General features: G+C 44.2%; 1 protein-coding gene across 2 annotated transcripts in view; it reads right to left on the bottom strand.

Moving 5' to 3' along the window:
• The window catches only part of HNRNPLL (heterogeneous nuclear ribonucleoprotein L like), a 29,006-nt gene extending 16,193 nt beyond the window's left edge, over nt 1–12,813 (bottom strand). The window contains exons 1-3 of one of the 2 annotated variants that reach the window (XM_072331744.1): nt 12,486–12,813; nt 5,021–5,139; nt 3,656–3,893 (exon numbers count right to left, since the gene is read on the bottom strand). In XM_072331744.1, the coding sequence (XP_072187845.1) occupies nt 3,656–3,893; nt 5,021–5,139; nt 12,486–12,677 (549 nt within the window). In that variant the 5' untranslated portion in view covers nt 12,678–12,813. The remainder of the gene's footprint in view (nt 1–3,655; nt 3,894–5,020; nt 5,140–12,485) is intronic. The other variant, XM_072331746.1, reaches the window with a different exon arrangement.
• Nucleotides 12,814–17,403: the final 4,590 nt, after the last annotated feature.

The raw sequence follows: 17,403 nt of genomic DNA, 5'->3' as shown, positions 1-17,403 counted from the left end.
TTCATTTCATAAAACCCTTATAACTGAGGTTTCACTTTTGTTGGTGCTTTGGAATCATTCAAAGTTACCTTTAGAAAAATGACCTAGAGAAGTCCACAATGCAAACTTAGGTAGCTTATACAAATGAGAAAATCAATGATGTGCACCTGAGCCAAAGACAGTGTGAATAGTTGCCATGTTTCCCCACTTAAAGCACAGAAAAGTTAAAGAGTAAAGCCTGGACAGAAGCTCGCTGTCAGAGCAATGCTTTCACCAGCATTTCACTATATTGCAACAAACCAATAAAATTCAAGACTATTCTCACTGCAGCAGGAGAAACAAATACCAAGGGCAGAATCTTGCCTTATTCTCAAGGTATCATAATACTGGCTTGGTCTGATGCACAGTACTTCAAACAAGTACCCATTACAAAGAATTCAGACATAAGGGTGCCAGAAACCAGACTACAGCATGAATTTGGCCAAGAAAAATGCACTTATTTGATAGAGTGACTGTACAACCCCACTCAGAAATCCAAATAGCAGGTCTTGAGAAGCTGAATGAACAGGAATTGTGATTTCTTGAAACAATACACCTGCTAGATCATGTTCAAGCAATTGAGAGCACCTAAGGTTCACCAGACAGCCAGTTGGTAGTTAATCCTAGCATACAAAAGCACAAACACCTCAGCAAAACGCTATTGCAATCTGTTTTTCTCCTTCCTTTCTGTATATCCAAACCAAATAATTCCAAAACATTCATTCAATTCAAGAATTTAGCATACATCCCCAGTGTTAGATATAGTATGTATTCTCTTCAGTAGAACAGTATAGAAATTAAGAGGCAAAGCAGGAAGCTATGGTGGATTTCTTAAAACAAAGCACACAAATGCAGAAATAAACCAGAAAAGAGGATGTCTTATTTCTGGTGCAGCTGCATCAGTGCAACTCCTGGCATACATGAAGTGCCAAAAGCCTTAATACATGGGCGTATTACCACTAAGAAAAGAATTCAGTGCGCTCGGGGGCTTTGCACCAGGCACTCCAGCAAGTATTCTACACAGCTAAATGAAGCAAGCAGAGGAGATTGTCAACCCAACGTTTTACAGAAGGTGGACGCATTTTTAGAAGAGATTAAAACAGCCTTAACCCATAAAAAAATTAAGAGCCTACACCACAGTCATGTCTTGTAGGTACACTCAATAGCACAAATGGTTATCCTTCAACTCTTCTGGATTGAAAGAAGCGTCACAATGACATCCCAGCTCCAGGTGACATCAGTTTTAGGGCACGTGACTTTCTTTCACAATTCATCATCCAAATAATTTCCTCAGTTAACTAAAAAAATTTCTTTCAGTATTTAAGCTCTACTCGAAACATCATGAGAGCACTAAGCCAACAGGGACACACAGACCCTTTAAATTCAAATTTTTCAAAGTTAATTCACCTACTTCAGAATATCAAATTAACCAGACAATATAACACGAACATTACCTGCACATAAGAATACCTAAAAGAGCTGTGGCAACCTAATATCAAATGAAATTGATAGCTGTTTAAATCATTTCAACTACCACAGCAAACCACTCTCCTGGGGTTGGATCCAGATGAACTTTAAGGTCCATTCCAACCCAAACCATTCTAGGACTCTACACCATTGCTCTTCCCAGTTTGCACAGACTCAATTAGTCTGTACTATCTTCGATAAGCACTGATGCTTTTTAAGTAAATTTGGAATTAAGTTGTCTTCTAGTACTCATCAGTATACACTAGACAGTCAGGGGGCAGCAGAAAGGAGAAGGTGGGTTTTGGTTTTGTTTTCCAAGATGCTGCTATGCTAGAGCTTTCACATCCAGAATTTTCATCAACTACTCCTAGCCAAGAATTATGCTTCTGCTTCCCCAACTTATTCAAGCATCTGCGCTGATCTCAGTTGCTTTTACAATCCAAGTTTAAAATGCTTTAATGAGACGGCTTCCAAAAATCTCTATTACATTTACATGCAAAGAACAATTCAACTCAGTCAATTAATTTGCTCACACAGATCAAGGCAGGCCTATTTTTAAACCTGATTAAAAAGTCATACGTTGCCATGCTTTTCTATAAAGAAAACATTGAGAAGAAAGCACATTCATTATCCACTAATGAATCAGTAGGCAAAAACCTATCTACATTCACAACACAACAAAGCAGAAAGCTTGATATGGAACCAATTGTTTGTGATTAAGTAATTCCAGCATTGTTAAGCTTCAGTCAATTTGCTAACATAATATGTGGTGCATAAACAGAATTTAATACTAAAGTCACATGGTTCCACACAAGCCAGATACTTGGGCTGATCTCTACTATCCAATATCTACATGTTTCTCCAAGATGAAGTGACTTATGTACATGTCATAGTTTAATAAGCCTGCTTTAAGGAGACATGCCTCCCCTTCTTCCCCAAAATATTCCTGCATAATTTAACACAGGATGTAAGCCTTTATGAAAAATATAAGCAGACATTCAGCCAAGAAGACATTCTGCGTTCTTAATTACTGGGGGAAAAATAAAAAATAATCAGTATTATTAAACAAAAAATGAACTGTATGTGAGTAGTATGATCAGAGATACTGAAAATAAAATGCACCAGCCCAAATCAAAGTGAGGAAGATTCCACCAAACTGGGGCTGATCATCAACGGATCAAGGTTTCAACTTTCAGCAAAGAAAATACTTGAGAATGAATGGCTGCAATAAAATAACCTTTTCTTACTGGAAAAATGACTTGTTATTTAAACATACACCCCTCAGGGTCCAAAAGATAACAACATTCCTGACGCTATGGCAACATATTTGGAAATATTTCTGAAGTATGTAGCAACTTAAACATTACTAAATCTTGACCACTGAAGTTTTAAAATATATTGCAAAATATCTGTTCAACAGGACTGAATAATCTTAAAAAGAATAGGAAAAAAAACTAACAAACATTTTTTTTCCAGAACCCGAATGATACTTAATGTGAAGATGGTGTAAAGATTTGGAAGATGACAAATTCTTGACTCAAGACTAACAGGGTAGAATTCAAACAGGTATGCAGGTTGCTCCAAAAGTAACCCCTCCTATATACTGCCACAGAAACAACAGATAAAAAGATCAGAGTAACACTATTTGGTAAAGCAAGTTCTCAGCAACAGAACAATGCTTTTCAACACAGTCACCATTAACTGCATTTCTGCAGCGATGAACAAGAGCCTGCGTGCTGCACTCAAAAACGTGCACCAGCAGAAGTGACCCACCATTACTGCAATATACCACCCACTACCTCACTGTGCTTACACCCACTGTTTGGTCTCCATAAACATTTAGCAAGTGCTGATTAATGCCAATGGGAGAAACCCCCTGAGCATGGTGGAATTCTACACCTTTGCTCTATACACAGCTCCATGCCAGACACCATTTTAGCAGACAGCCCATCTACTACCATCTGTTCCACAACAACAAGATGTAATGGGTTACTGGCAAGAAGGTTCCACGTCTACTGCCATACCACCAACATCTGCCTCTGACACTAACAGTCAATGTCATAAAATAAGAGGCATTACTTTTGGAGCAGCCCTCACGGCACACAACAGAAATAATGTAATAGAGACCATCATTTCCTAGTGTTGTATTATTAAATGAAGAGAAACATACCACTGTAATTGGGTAGAGAGGATTCTGGATTGACAGCAGGAGAACTTTATTTCCACCAGATGGGTCATCAGTGTTCCCCGGCCGAGTAATCCTTTTACTTGTGGAATAGTTGAAAAAAGCTTGCTGTCCCGCAATGTATACAGGTTCATCTGCTGCAAACGTCACGCATTTCTTGGCACTTTCTACTTTCTCAAACTCTACCAGAGCCTGACGTTTAAACGGCATCATCATGACATAACTGGGGAGAGAAATAATACAGTGAATTCTCCCACACGCTTACTCTGAAATTCAATAACAGCCATATGTGACATGTTCTGCTCTTCTACACAAGTCCAAACAGGGACATACAAGGAAGCTGGGTCTTCCCATTTGCACTTCCCAAACCCGGTCACACATTTCTAAAGCACTCACGTGAAGCAAAGAAATGCATTGGTTAGAAAAATAAGTAATGAGGAATTGAAAATGTTTTGAAAACGTATAATACATAAAAACATTCAACCAACACAATAATTAGGCAATTATTTACTAGGTCTACAACTTCAAGCTTTCAAAAAGCTCGTTACATTATTTATGAGGTAAAGGATGAAAGTAAATGCAATGTACAGAAAACATTCAAGCTTCATACACTAAACCAAGAAATTTAAAAGATCATTAGTTTCCTGACACAGAACTACCTTGGAAGACACACACGGAAGTATTTTAGTTAACCAAACTTTTTTTCAGCCAATTTCTTTTTTGGAAAAGGTAACTGCTCAGGCTAAATTGTACTTACTTGTACTCCTAACATAAATAAAACGAGGTGCCAAAAGCTTGTTTAAGACATTAATGCAAGAGCTCTTCAGTTAGATGATATTTAGAGAACGAAAAATACCATTGTACTATCTCCAAAACTTATTTAACTTCAGTACTAGCACATAACAGAAAAGAAACTCATTCTTCTAAAATGAAGCACTCAGGATAAACTGGCTCTACCAATTCACCTTTACTATTCTGCTGACAGCTGCTTTGATACAGAAGAGGCTATCTCTGAATAACCATCTCATGTCATACACACTCCTCCCATACAAAATCAGTGGAAGAAGGCTCATTCTGTTCTGCAGTTCAGTTTTGTTACAGTTCACACTTCAGGCTAAGACTAGTGACTGCAGTCTGACAGCAGATACCACAGTATGCAGAAAAAGTAACTGCTTAACCAGACTTCTTACACATACAAAAAGAGAACCTTCACACAGCTAGAATGTTGTCTGCTTCGCTAGTAACTAAAGACTTGAAGTGGCCATCGTAATATATCAGAAAAGATCCGAGTGACTTATAGATAACACTTCCAACTTGTCGAGGGTTTTTTCTTCACGATGTTTGACATACCATATGGTTCCAAACTTTTCCAGAGCTTCCACAAGATCTGCTTCCACAACTGATTCACACAGCCCTCGGACATGGACGACAGGAGAAACAGAGACTTTGTGATGACTTCCCCCTGCATCCTAACAACAACAAAACAACATTTAAAATCCAGCGCAGAGCAAGGAACACCGACATCGTTAGCTAAGGTTATCGGGCAGACACTACACTGAGTCCAGACGCAGCCATTTAAATGTACAAAGCAGGAGTATTTTAAACAATTCCACTTCTCTTTCCGAACAGACTACAAAGTTCAACTGCTGAAGCCTACTCAAAATAATTTGCAGACTTAACATGTTTGCAGAGGCAAGATTTTTCTAGTATTCAATGAAGTGTATCCTAAAAAATTTGCTTAAAATAAAGAAGGACTTCCACCCTATTTGTTCCAAACAGAAGAAATTTCAACATGCACAACACACAAAATATTTTTCACAAGCTTCCTGTTTGCTTATGACATCTGAGACGAGTCTTGCTTCCTGAAGAGGTAAAGCAAAAAAAGCAGCTAAAAACAAGGGCCATCAACAAACTCAAAACTGGTTACTTTCCTAATATGTGCAGAGCTGTGTCCCCCAGTGCAAGCAAATACCAGCTCAGCCGAACAGTGGAAATAAACCAGCAGTCCCTTGCAATTCTGAGTGCTCTTCATGTATGTTTTTAAAAGATTCTCTTTCTGTACAGGTGGGCATGCTCTTTCTTTTCACCCCAAGGCTGAACTGTCAGCAGCAGGTTTCAGCCCTTGTACCCAGGCACACAGAATTACCACTATAAATGTTTCTCAGTGAGCTAGTAGAGCTACAGTGAGACTCCGTTCTGGGCAACTGAACCATTTGGACAGGAATCAGCTCCATCTTACTGTGTGGAGCCTGAAGCAAGGCTGAAATGCATCACATTTATTCTAAGTCAAGAAGAAAATATATATATATATATATATATATATATATATATATATATATTATATGAAACAATATTAGCCAACAATGACAGAGACGCGCAAAGGAAGACTAGACATAATAAAGACCATATGAAATACACTGTTCTTAATAACAGGCAGATTTAGTACAGGTAACGGTTATGTCAAGTTCTCATAACCAAATTCAGCTACGTCAGTGTGTTTGTTTGATCTGACAAGTCCCGTTGAATTTTCCCTTCTGTGCAGTAAGAAGTACAGCACCTTCTGGAACAAGATTCTCATCTGCAGTACAAAGGAGCTCTCAGCTCCACTAAGCACATGCTACACACTCCCTTCCCTATCTTTTTAAACTACACACTTAAGGAAATAACACTTCCCAGGCATCTATAAATTGAGTCTCCTGTATCTAACTCCTGGGTTCCATACGCTGAAACAACTACATGTTTTCTCTTTCATTTGAGGCCGTGATCATTCTGTGTGAACTGTAAAGCAGGCCATGGGATGCTGTCAGGCTTCAGAACAACCTGCTGCACTGTTCTTTAAATCTTAATTTACGTCCAAGTCATTTGCACCACGAAAGCACTTTCAGTAGCAACAGACTTCTTTGAATAAGAGCTGTGGCAACTGTGGGTAAACACAACCAGCGGTGGCCACATAACCCTGAGTTAACCACCCCAAGGCCTGGTGGCAGTGATCAAGTTATTAATAAAGCTTAAAACTTTGAACTGCGGGTACTGAAGAGAATCGCTGGAGGAACAGAGCTCCACAGATACTTGTATTCTCAACTTCCCTCTTCTTTACCCACGCATAAATTTCAAAGCTGAAAGAAGCACCCGAAGAGCCCTTCAAGAGAAAACAGTCATTACCATTTTTTCCTGCAAAGCCTGGTGCTGTAAGATGTTAAGACAGCAGGTAGCTTTACTTTATTTAGAAGTGATTAAATCAATTATTCATTGCCCCACATACTCGTTACTGTATTAAGATCCCTGTTAATGCTATGAATATGCAATCCCTTTTTTTCCCCCTTTTCCCTTTAACACATTCAAGATATGGAACCTAAGAATACTTCATTGTATATCAGATGGTAAATATAGGCACCGGTTTTCTCACTGAAACAAAGGCTCACTAGAAAGAGCTGACTTGCCTACTCATGCTATCAAGCTTTCTAGCAGTATTACAAATTTCCTTCTATGCTTGCATTTCTGAATCCATTACACATCACTTACATGCACATACACGGGTGTCCATGCAACTGCAACTGCAACGATTCTCAGAACCATCAACAAACACACTTACTGTTTTCTTTTACAGTGAAGACAACATTTAGCTTTCTAAGCCAAATTGCTCTCTCATAATGCTACACAGAATGCATTATTTATTAGGATGTAGTACAGTAGGAGATTAAGCGAACATAAGTCATAACACCGCTGCTATCGTAGAAACTTACACAAGAGCTTGAGAAGCACGAAGCTTAATTTAAAAATAACAACAAGAAAAGTAGTGAAATCTCAGTCGCTTGCCATGAAGCTGAGGGCCTGTCTGCAGAGTATTGCTGTGTGACTGCCGCACCACTGTGTCCACACCAATAAAACCGGTGAAGGTACACACGGCTAAAGCAGAGGGAGCCTGCTTTCCTCAGAATAGCCTCTGAGCAGAAGCAACAAACAGCGGCACAGGAACGAAGCACAAGTCAGCCTGAAGCCAGGAAGTCACAAACTGACATTCACAGAGCGTTTGCTGAAAGACACCAACATGTGCTACTGGCATATGTTTGAGTGCAGAAATGCTTTCACGAAGGCAGACGTGCACATTATCATCAAACGAGTTTTGTAGCTACCTAGCTGCAAATCTAGAACAATCCTGGATTTCCCCTAAAAGGAAAAAATGAAGTCACTAGTCTAAACGAAAATGCAAACATGTCTGTCAGAGTAAAGCACCTTCACAGCTAAGGTCAGAACTCATCCCATTGCTTGCGATCTTCCCTTTCCTTTCCATGAGAAATGCTGCATTTCGACCAAGGTCTTGCAGTCGCTCTATCTTAAGAAGTCTGCACGTGCTACAGTTGGCATGGAGAGTGGTTACATCAAAGCATGTGCTCACACACAGATGAGCCATCACCAATGCTCCTCTGCTTACAAAGGGGTCTCTCCGTAACTCCGCTCCTTCCAATGGCACGGGAACCCCAACACGATGCCCTCCAACAGAGCCAGGAAACAGATCAGCTCATGTTACTGCTGCACTTGCTAAATATATATTGCCCAGGATGTCTCCTGAAAACTCAGTAACAATTTCTTAAAGAATCATTAGTTCTTAAATAGATAATGGAAACAGATTTAGCCTCCAAGTGCTCAAGACCAGTAACAAGAACAGAAAAAGATACCTCAGAAAAAAAGGCTACCAACATAATAGGGAGCATTGAAACTGTGTTTCCAGGGAGAGAAGGAAGCCCTCGAATAACTGCATCATGCCTCATGCGCTTGGTTATTTCATATACACATGACTGTAAAGGAAGCGGCTCCAAAGAACAACTGCAGCACTTTAATATCCTTTCTTTACTGACCTACGTATTCCTAGGCAACGTTTCAACAACGTATCACTGTTGTCTTGCTAATAAATCTTTATTTTGTTATTCCAAAAAGGAAGAACGTTGTAAAGGTTGTAGCTGTATGAAGCCTCTTCTGTTCACTAATCCTAGGTCAGCCAATTTTGCACTATTTGCACAGACACCTGTTCTGCATCCTTCCTCCAGGCACATTTCTAGTCAATATATTCACTGGAGTTCACATTACTTTTTCTGGACCATCTGCTTCTTTACTGTTCCCCTGTTCCTCTCTTCCATCTCTTTTTCTTTACAGCAGGATGAGGATGCTACTCCTCATTCACATTCTCACCCTAGGTTCTCATACACCCTGCTATTTTATTTCTCATCATTCAGATCATCTCACGCACTTACAGCTTCTTCCTCTCCCTGCATCCTTCTCACATGCTCTGAAATGGTTGTTATATCTACAGCAGCAATTGGGGGGAGCCCAAAAAGGTTGCTTATTTTGTATGTAAGTGCCTAAAACATCGTTAATGCCTAACTATGGACACAGCTGCATTCAACCACCTTACAGGATGTCGAGGGTAGCTAGAGTTCCCATGCAGTAAAGGCAAAGTGAAGGTACACAATACATTCCCCTATAATTTCAGCTCTGCCCATTGGAGGGGGCATGGTGGAGAAAAGGCTTTCTGAAGTATACACAGCATTTCCTGCACACTCTTCAGCAACAATTCTATGATTCTTTATTTTCCCCTCTGCTCAGGGCAATCCAAATACATCTCTTAAAACCTGAAATAAAACAAATACTGAGCATTACAAGGAGACGATTATCAGGAACAAATACCTGAGGTGCTGGAAGAGGAACTAGCCTGAGTCACCTTTCTGATGGAGGATAAAGGAAGGAGGATGATTTACATTCAGATTGCTCCATAACAGACTCTGAGGCTCTGAACTCGTTGCCTGTGACAGACATGAAGCAGTTTACTCCTGAGGTACACTGCTTTCCACTTACTGCCAAGCAAGAGCATCGCACATCCAAAGTTATACCAGAGCAGCTCAGACACTGCAAGTTCACACTCCTATCTAACCCGGCAGGAACCTGGCTTTACTTCCCCAAACCTAAGAACCATCCTGACCTATTCTTCAATATTTCTATAAAGCATTTAAAAGACAGCAAGGCAAATGAATGCCTCTGTAAATGTCGTTCTTCCAAATCTCCCTCTCCCCCATAGAACACTGCTGCAAGACCACTTCTATTCCACTCCCTGTCAACACTCTGGTCATGGCTCTCCATGTTCCTCAGCACTCAGATGAGCCAATAGGAAGGAGCACACAGCTCTGGGCTGTGTGCAGTGTCTGTACTGGTGGGGAACAGAGGCAAAGGAAGAACAGAACAAAAATATTCTTACCCATCTGTAAGCTGTGTATTAGGAAAGACCTCTAGGCACCCATTTGCAGAAACACAGAAGAGGCAGTAAGGGACTGTGCAACTCATAAGGCAATCCCAGAGGAATGGGAAAACACCACAACAATAAACACAGCCGAGCAGGAGGATCCTGCCAAGGGGATAACTAGAAAGTCCCACTATGAAACAGCTTTTATCTCATAACCCATATGAAATCGATGACAATTCACCATCATTTCAGGACACATCAAGAGAGGAAAGGCATGAGGCTAACAAACTCCAACCACTCTTCCTACTCTGGTCACCCACTTTCCCATTTCTCCCTCCTAATTCCCCATTCCTTATTGTTCTTCATAGAATCATAGAATCACAAGGTTGGAAAGGACCTACAAGATCATCTAGTCCAACCATCCCCCCTTTACCATACCTACAGCAAACCCCTAAACCATATCTCATAGCTCCCTATCCAGATGCCTCTTGAACACTGTCAGGGATGATGACTCCACCACCTCCCTGCGCAGCCATTCCAGTGCCTGAGCACTCTCTGAGAGGAAAAGTTCCTTCTTATGTCCAGTCTAACCCTCATCTGATACAACTTGTGGCCATTTCCTCGGGTCCTGTTTGTTGCCTGGGAGAATTTCACCTTTACATATTCTTTTTCTGCTTCTTTCTGAGCAACCCAGCATATCCACACTTACCCCCTCAGCCTATTCCTATCTTGCATGCCTTCACCCTGAACCTAAACTAACTTCTATATGCCATGAACATTTCTCTGTGAACAAAACAAAGATGGTATGTCGTAGGGAAAAATAATAATAATAATACTCCATTTCCTGCACTTTTTCTTCTTTTTTTAACCAATGAAGAGAAAAAACTAACATTCACGTGAACTAACTCTAACCAATACTGGCATTTTGCTCCTACAAACCCCAAACAAAAGCGCTCAGTTGTTCATTTTTCACATATTCTCTTGATGTTACGGTTTGCTCTTATGAGCCTGGTATGATTTCTATTACCAAGACAACTGCTGCCTCCCCAGAAGTGGAGTTCTCAATACTGGTTTGCCAACAAACCACCACAGAGCATTAGGAGAGTCAAGAGTCTGTGACCACACACCCTCCTGAGGCACACTGCCTCAAATCCTTCCCTTCTAGACCACCTACACGCTCGTTTCTCACTCGCAAAACACAGCCCAGATCCAAAATGTCAGATTACAGCCATACTTCATACTCTTGTCCCCCAGCAGGGCTGTATGCTGTGTGCATTAACTAGCATAAATTGAGACACTAAGGTCAAAATAAAGACAATCAAAGCCAGAACCCAAATGAAAGAAAGTTAAAAATAATGACTGGCCAATTACCTGAAACACCCTAGAAAAGAAGAAAGGTAAGAGCAGTATCTTGTTCCTCCTTGAAACACTCTACATGATGTTCAGCTCTCCTGTATGACAAAATGTCAAGATAACTTATGCAAACATAAGGATTTAATTCAGATGCATCTTCTAAGAATGCATTACTAAGACTTGGCTGCAACACAGCTGATGCTCTGAGACAAGGTATAATACTTAAAACTGTTATCTCAAAAGGTGCAACTTCACTACAGTTTACCAGCAACTTTTCTAAGCATGCAGCAGGTAATGATGGTCCACAAAGAGGTTCAGCTGATGGGAAGATGGTAGCAGCAAAGGTGCTCACACCAACTCATCCCGTTGTTAAGCAAGGTCATTCTGTCCAACCATAGAACATAACTACTCTAAATGTCATGGAACCAAGCTCCCATTGATCTTGCTTTTTTCCGGGAGGAAACAAAGTGCCATCAAGAACTGAATAAACGATTCAAACCATCTGGGCAGTTCACCAAAGAAAGAAACCAAAGGGTAGACACAGAAGTGCCGTTAGCCCAAATCGATGGGTCTTGCTCGATACTTCGATACGAATAGGCAAAGAGAGCAGCAAAACGACCACACCGAACCGAGGCGTCCATCAGCCCGATTCGCAGCGGGGGAAGCAATGGGAGGAACGAGGGAACTGAAGAGAGCGGCAGCCGTTCGCCATCAGCCTCACCGCGCAGCGCACCCAGACAATAAGGTCAAACAGGCGGATGAAAGGAACCCCCCGCCCGCTTTCTTCCCCCGCCGTACGTTTCTATAGTTACACTCGGCAACAGGGCGAGCGCAAAACTTGTCACGGCGACATCCCGAAAGGCACCGAGCAGCCCACGGACCGCGGCAGGCTCTGCGCTTCGCCACAACCCGCCTAGCGCCCGGCGGGCCGCCAGCAGCCCGGGCTCAGCCCCACCGCCCCGAGCCGGAGGCGCACCGCCGCGGAGCGGGGCAAAGCAGCGCAACCCACACCCCCCCGCCCCGGAAGCAGCTCCGTGCCCAGGGGAAAGGGCCAGCGGGCTGCGGCCTCCAGCAGGCCGCGGTGCCGGGGCTGGGCACGGAGGGAAGCAGCCCAGAAGGCCGCCCCGCGCCCGGAGGCCCCGCTCTGCGGCCCCAAGCCTCGCCCTGAGGAGGGGGCTCGCCCGCCACCCCCCCCGCTCCCCGCCGCTGTGCCGCGGGAAGGAGCCTCACCCCGCCCGAGAAGCCGCCTCCGCGCGGCGGGGGAACCTTGTCCCGCCGGCTCTCGGTCTCCTCAGCGCCGCTGTACTCGATCTCCCCCTCCTCGGCGGCCGCGCTGGGCTTCAGCCGCTTGGCCTGGCTCTCGTAGGCGCCGTCCTCCTCCTCCTCTTCTTCGTACCGATCCCCGGACGACGGAGACGACATCGCCGGGGGAGGGAGGAGGGTGGGAGCGAGCCGGCTCCTGGCGGAGGGCGCACACGCGAGGGAGGAGCAGCGGGTACGCGGCCCGGCGGCGGCGGGCGCCAAAGATGCTCTGCGCTCCGTCCCCCCGCACGCCCCCTCCCCGCCCCGGGAGCGGGTCGCGCCTCCCCGCCGGTCACCGGCTCCGCGATTGGCTCCGAGCCGGGGAGGGGGACGAGACTCCTCGGCTATTGGCTAGCAGGAGCGCCCGTCGGCTGCCCTCGGCGCCGCGATTGGTCGGCGGGAGCGCCCGTCACCGCACGGCGAGGCTCCTCGGCGCCGCCCCCCGCGGCTCCTCTCCATCGCTCTTTGATGCTCGGGAATTGGGGGGGGGCAGCGTGAGGCCCCGGCTGGCGCAATAGTCGCGGGGGCGCGCCGCGCTCGCGGCCCCTCCGCGCTCTCTGCTCGGGCGGCCGCCTCCTCCCACATCGCCCCCTCCGCCTTTGTCTCCGCCGCGGCCGATGGAGGAGCGGTCCCCATCACGACCCCGTGTCTCCTACCCTGCTTTCCTGGGGGCGCCATCCCGGAGCCGCGAGGTCGCTGCTCCCCGCGGCTGCTCCCCGCCCAGCAAAGCGGCTGGATGCCCCTGCACAGGGAGTGAGCTCACGTGCCTCTCCGTGCGGGATGGCGTGGCCACACGCTCCTCAGGTGAGGAACAGCACCGAACCGAGCGTTCCCCTGCCAGCTCAGCCCGCACGGATCGCTGCCCCGTGCTGGTGCAGCACCGCGCTGCCTGTGGCGTCGTGCAGGTGACACAAGCAGCCACCGCTCCTGTTTCCTCGTGGAGCTGTTGTGAAGGTGCCTCTCACAGCCCGCACCTGGCTGCCACGTCTGGCTTCTGCACGGAGGAAGAAGGCTTTGGGCGCTGAAGTGGGTCAATGAAGAAAGGGTGTAAGGCTGAAATGGTGCTTGTGAGCTAGAAAAGAAAGCGAATATTTCACTGTTTAAACGGTCTGTTACCCTGAAACTCTGCTACCTCCAAGAAGCGGGGGGCCCAGGTTTGGTTTCTCTTTCTGCCTGACCTGACTCAAATCTGCATCCCTCAGCCGCCATAGAATCACAGAATGGTTTGTGTTGGAAGGGCCCTTTAAGACCACCTCGTTCCACCCCCTGCTATAGGCAGGGACACCTCCCTCTAGAGCAGGTTACTCACAGCCCCATCCAGCCTGGCCTTGAACGCCCCCAGGGAGGGGCATCCACAGCCTCTGGGCAACCTGTGCCGGTGTCTCACCACCCTAATGGGAAAGAATTTCTTATGTATTATGGCTTGAAGGCTATACAGCCTATAGGGTTGAAGACATATAGATATATCTTATCATCAAAGTTCGAGCAAACGGTGAGGAACTGTCATCTGTGATGACATTAAACTTCCTTTTCTTGGCACTTGTCTTCCATCCAAATACTCAACATATGGTACCCTACTGATGTTTCTACTTTGGACACGAGAGTTTACTTGCCATATGAAGCAAATTAATTTTCTGTGCTTAAATCTGTGGATTTTAGCAGACGTTTGCACCACACCTCTGCAACAAATAACAGCCTGAGAAACCGCAGAACATACCGGGCTTATGGTCAGAAAACGGCACTGAAAGGCTGTGATAATTTTTGTGCTAATTAAATTTGCTTTTCCCTGGTGTATTCATAATCGCTTGTCTGAAAATGAAGGAGTGCCTTACTGTTGGACAAAAGCTGTGTTTACTGAGTGCTCAGATACAAGTTTCAGCATATTTCCATGCAGCACACAGACCCTGCTTCGCTCACTAAGTGTCGTATTTAATTATTCCATGATGGAGATGTTAAGATATCTTTTGTATTTCATCTGTGACATGGAGGCATCTGCATACTGTGAGCAGACCTGGTCCAGTCCTTCCCTCTGTGCCTCAAGTATACAAAAGGCAGGAGGAAACGTGGAAATATATCTCCATTATGCAAGTTTGTGAGTATCTGACTCAGCAGCCTGATTTTGCTGTTATTTTTCTTCTCAGACCTCCTCCTTTTGTATAAAATAGAGAGAGAGAGGAAAGCTGCCAATACTGTCTGAAAAAGGTTTTTTTCTTCATAGAGTTTTTATTACCTGGAGCTGGTAAACAGAAGTCATGGTTTCAGTCCACTACCCTCAAATAAGAAAAGCAATTAGTGTTATTTACTTATACCGCACAGTCAAGTACAACCACATAATTATATAAAGGCCAAAGCAATGACATGAGGAAAAATCCTCAAGCCCTGTAGAAATGTAAACCACCTAATTATGAACATAGTTTGGAAGCACATGTTTTTACCAGTACAATTTTCTCTTCTCTCCTCTTCTCCTGCTGCCTTGTATTTCTTACATCCTGTGCTGTAATTTGCATTGCATTAAGCTATTAGCTCATCGTAGTGAGGAATGTTTCTTGCTGTACTAATATATTACACATCCATTACTAAGATTACTGTATTTAGGTGCCATGGAAATGCAAGTAACAGCCAGAAGAAAAATGGGAAAAGGTTTCTGTTTGCTTGTTCGTAAGTGAAAAACAGTTAGCATTTATTGATTCAATAATGGCATTTGTAGGGGGAAGTTAACAAGCTGGTGATACCTAAAAATGGTCTGGATACGACTTTCAAATGTGAAGTGAGTGCTTTAGCCATCACACAATGCAGGGCTGAGCGACTTAGGGCTGCTATGACGCTCAGATCTGATCTACACTTTGCAATTAAGTCAAGAAGAGGTGGCAGGAAAATGGGCCAGACCACAGGTAAGTCAGTATCCTGTCCGGAGGAGCTGCCAGCAGCAGGTGTGCATGGCAGAATGGAAGAAAAATGGGTGTATGGAGTTGGTGTTCTCAGGTACACTTTGTATTTTCCAGCAGCTACAAGTTTAAGGAACTTATGAGTCAGAAGCCACTTCCATATCTTTCTGTCTAACAAATAGCCTTAAGCATGCTTTTTTTCTACTTTTTTTGGTCCCATTTATATTGTTGCCTCCATTAAGTGTCTCCTCCGTGGATCATCTCTCTAATTTATGAGAAACACTGGTAAAGGTGACTATCATCTGTAGAAGCACCCAATGGTGCTGAGGGAGACTCTGCTGCTGAAGGATTCATTCTGCAGTTCTTGCTCACTCAATACTCATCTGCTCTGAGTACAGCCTGAAGGATGATAGGGTCTTGACTTGCAGGGGTGGATGGCAGCTCCTGGAAGGATTTGCACTGCTAGACTTCTTGCATCCAAGGCTCAAGGTCTCCTTTCCAATGACACTCTTTAGTGTAGCTTCCACACATTAGTCATTTCAATTCATACCCTTTGCCAACAGCCCCGGAGCCCACTGAGGGTTGCTGGACTCACTCAGTTATGTGCACAAGATAAACACGTAGCATGCAGGTTGAGTACAAACTCTGGCACGTAGCAGTCCAGAGGACAGTTACATCAGTGTTCGTTATCTGCAGCTGTGGCATGAATCTGCAGGGGGTTTGTTCCCTTTTTTGGCTTTAGTCTCAACAGTGCAAGAAACTGGTGCTCTGCCTACTCCCCACACTGGAAGTTACCACTGCCTCAGCTGCAGAGGGACAGGGAAAACACCATAGTGCCTGGACAAACAACCAGAAAACGTATCTTCGTTTTTATTCATGCTTCATTTTCTTTAGATTTATCCCTGGTATCTCTAGGCTGTAGAGCACCTGCAGTCCTCTCTCTTTTCTACCCTCTATCAGGTTATAGATGTCTAATTTTTGGCATCCATTGCAAGATTTTTGAACAAAAAACAGAAGAACTAATCATGCAATACGCTACTTACTATCAAGAGAAACTATGCTGCTCAGCATGTTTGACGCTGGCTTGAACACCTAAATGGATGTGCACTTGGGTCAATAAGCAGCTGTGGTTTCAGGTCAGATCCAGCAGCTAGTAATGACTTGCCTTGCAAAGCAGAATTTACAAGCCTTGCACTATTACCAGCACCTTCAAGACCATCACAAATATGATATCACAAATATGATACTTATTGCTTCTTAAAGTATTAGATTGGAGTCTGATGGTTAAAGAAGTTTACCTGTGTTTTGGAAAAACAAAGTTCTTTTGCAACTTAAAAACATAATTCTTAAATGCTTCAGTGCTGGGGTAGCCCGGCTGTAATTAGTTCACATACAGGATGCATAAAAACCTTACAAGTAGACCTCTTGTTGTCTATTGATTGGCCTGGTGTTCAGTTTTCATGTGTTTTAGTTTGTTGCTTTGGTTTTTCTATATATATATACACGTGCATACACACACATGATTTAGAAGTGTGGCTGCTGCTTGCTTTCTCAGCAGACTGACCTGAGCTAACAATCTCAGGGCCAATATTCAGATCTGAGTACAGAATGAAATTGCATTATCCATGGTGCTAAGCCCTAGGCATTTCAAACAGTCCCTTGAAAAGCAGTAAGAGCCACCTTACGCACCCTGGCCAAAAGCTGTCTACATATTTGCCCTCTACAGAAGGCCCCAGCACCTGTTCACCTTTCATGGCACACACTTCCCAATGGTGGTGAGAAATACTGCGAAGAGAACAAGTCAGTCTTGCACCAGTGGAAGAGGTAAGGAGAGCACTGCAAGGATTGCAGGGGCTCTGGTGCAAATGGGAGGACATCCCATCCAACAAGCTAAGTATGAGGGAAAGAGGGGAGGAGGGCAAAATAAGCTTGCATTTGTATCTTGTCATTTCATATTACTT

Source organism: Excalfactoria chinensis, chromosome 3, assembly GCF_039878825.1.
Source record: "Excalfactoria chinensis isolate bCotChi1 chromosome 3, bCotChi1.hap2, whole genome shotgun sequence".
In the NCBI taxonomy this organism is placed as follows: domain Eukaryota; kingdom Metazoa; phylum Chordata; class Aves; order Galliformes; family Phasianidae; genus Excalfactoria; species Excalfactoria chinensis.
Note: the sequence above shows the minus strand (reverse complement) of the source record. Positions and strands in the feature narration are given on the sequence as shown.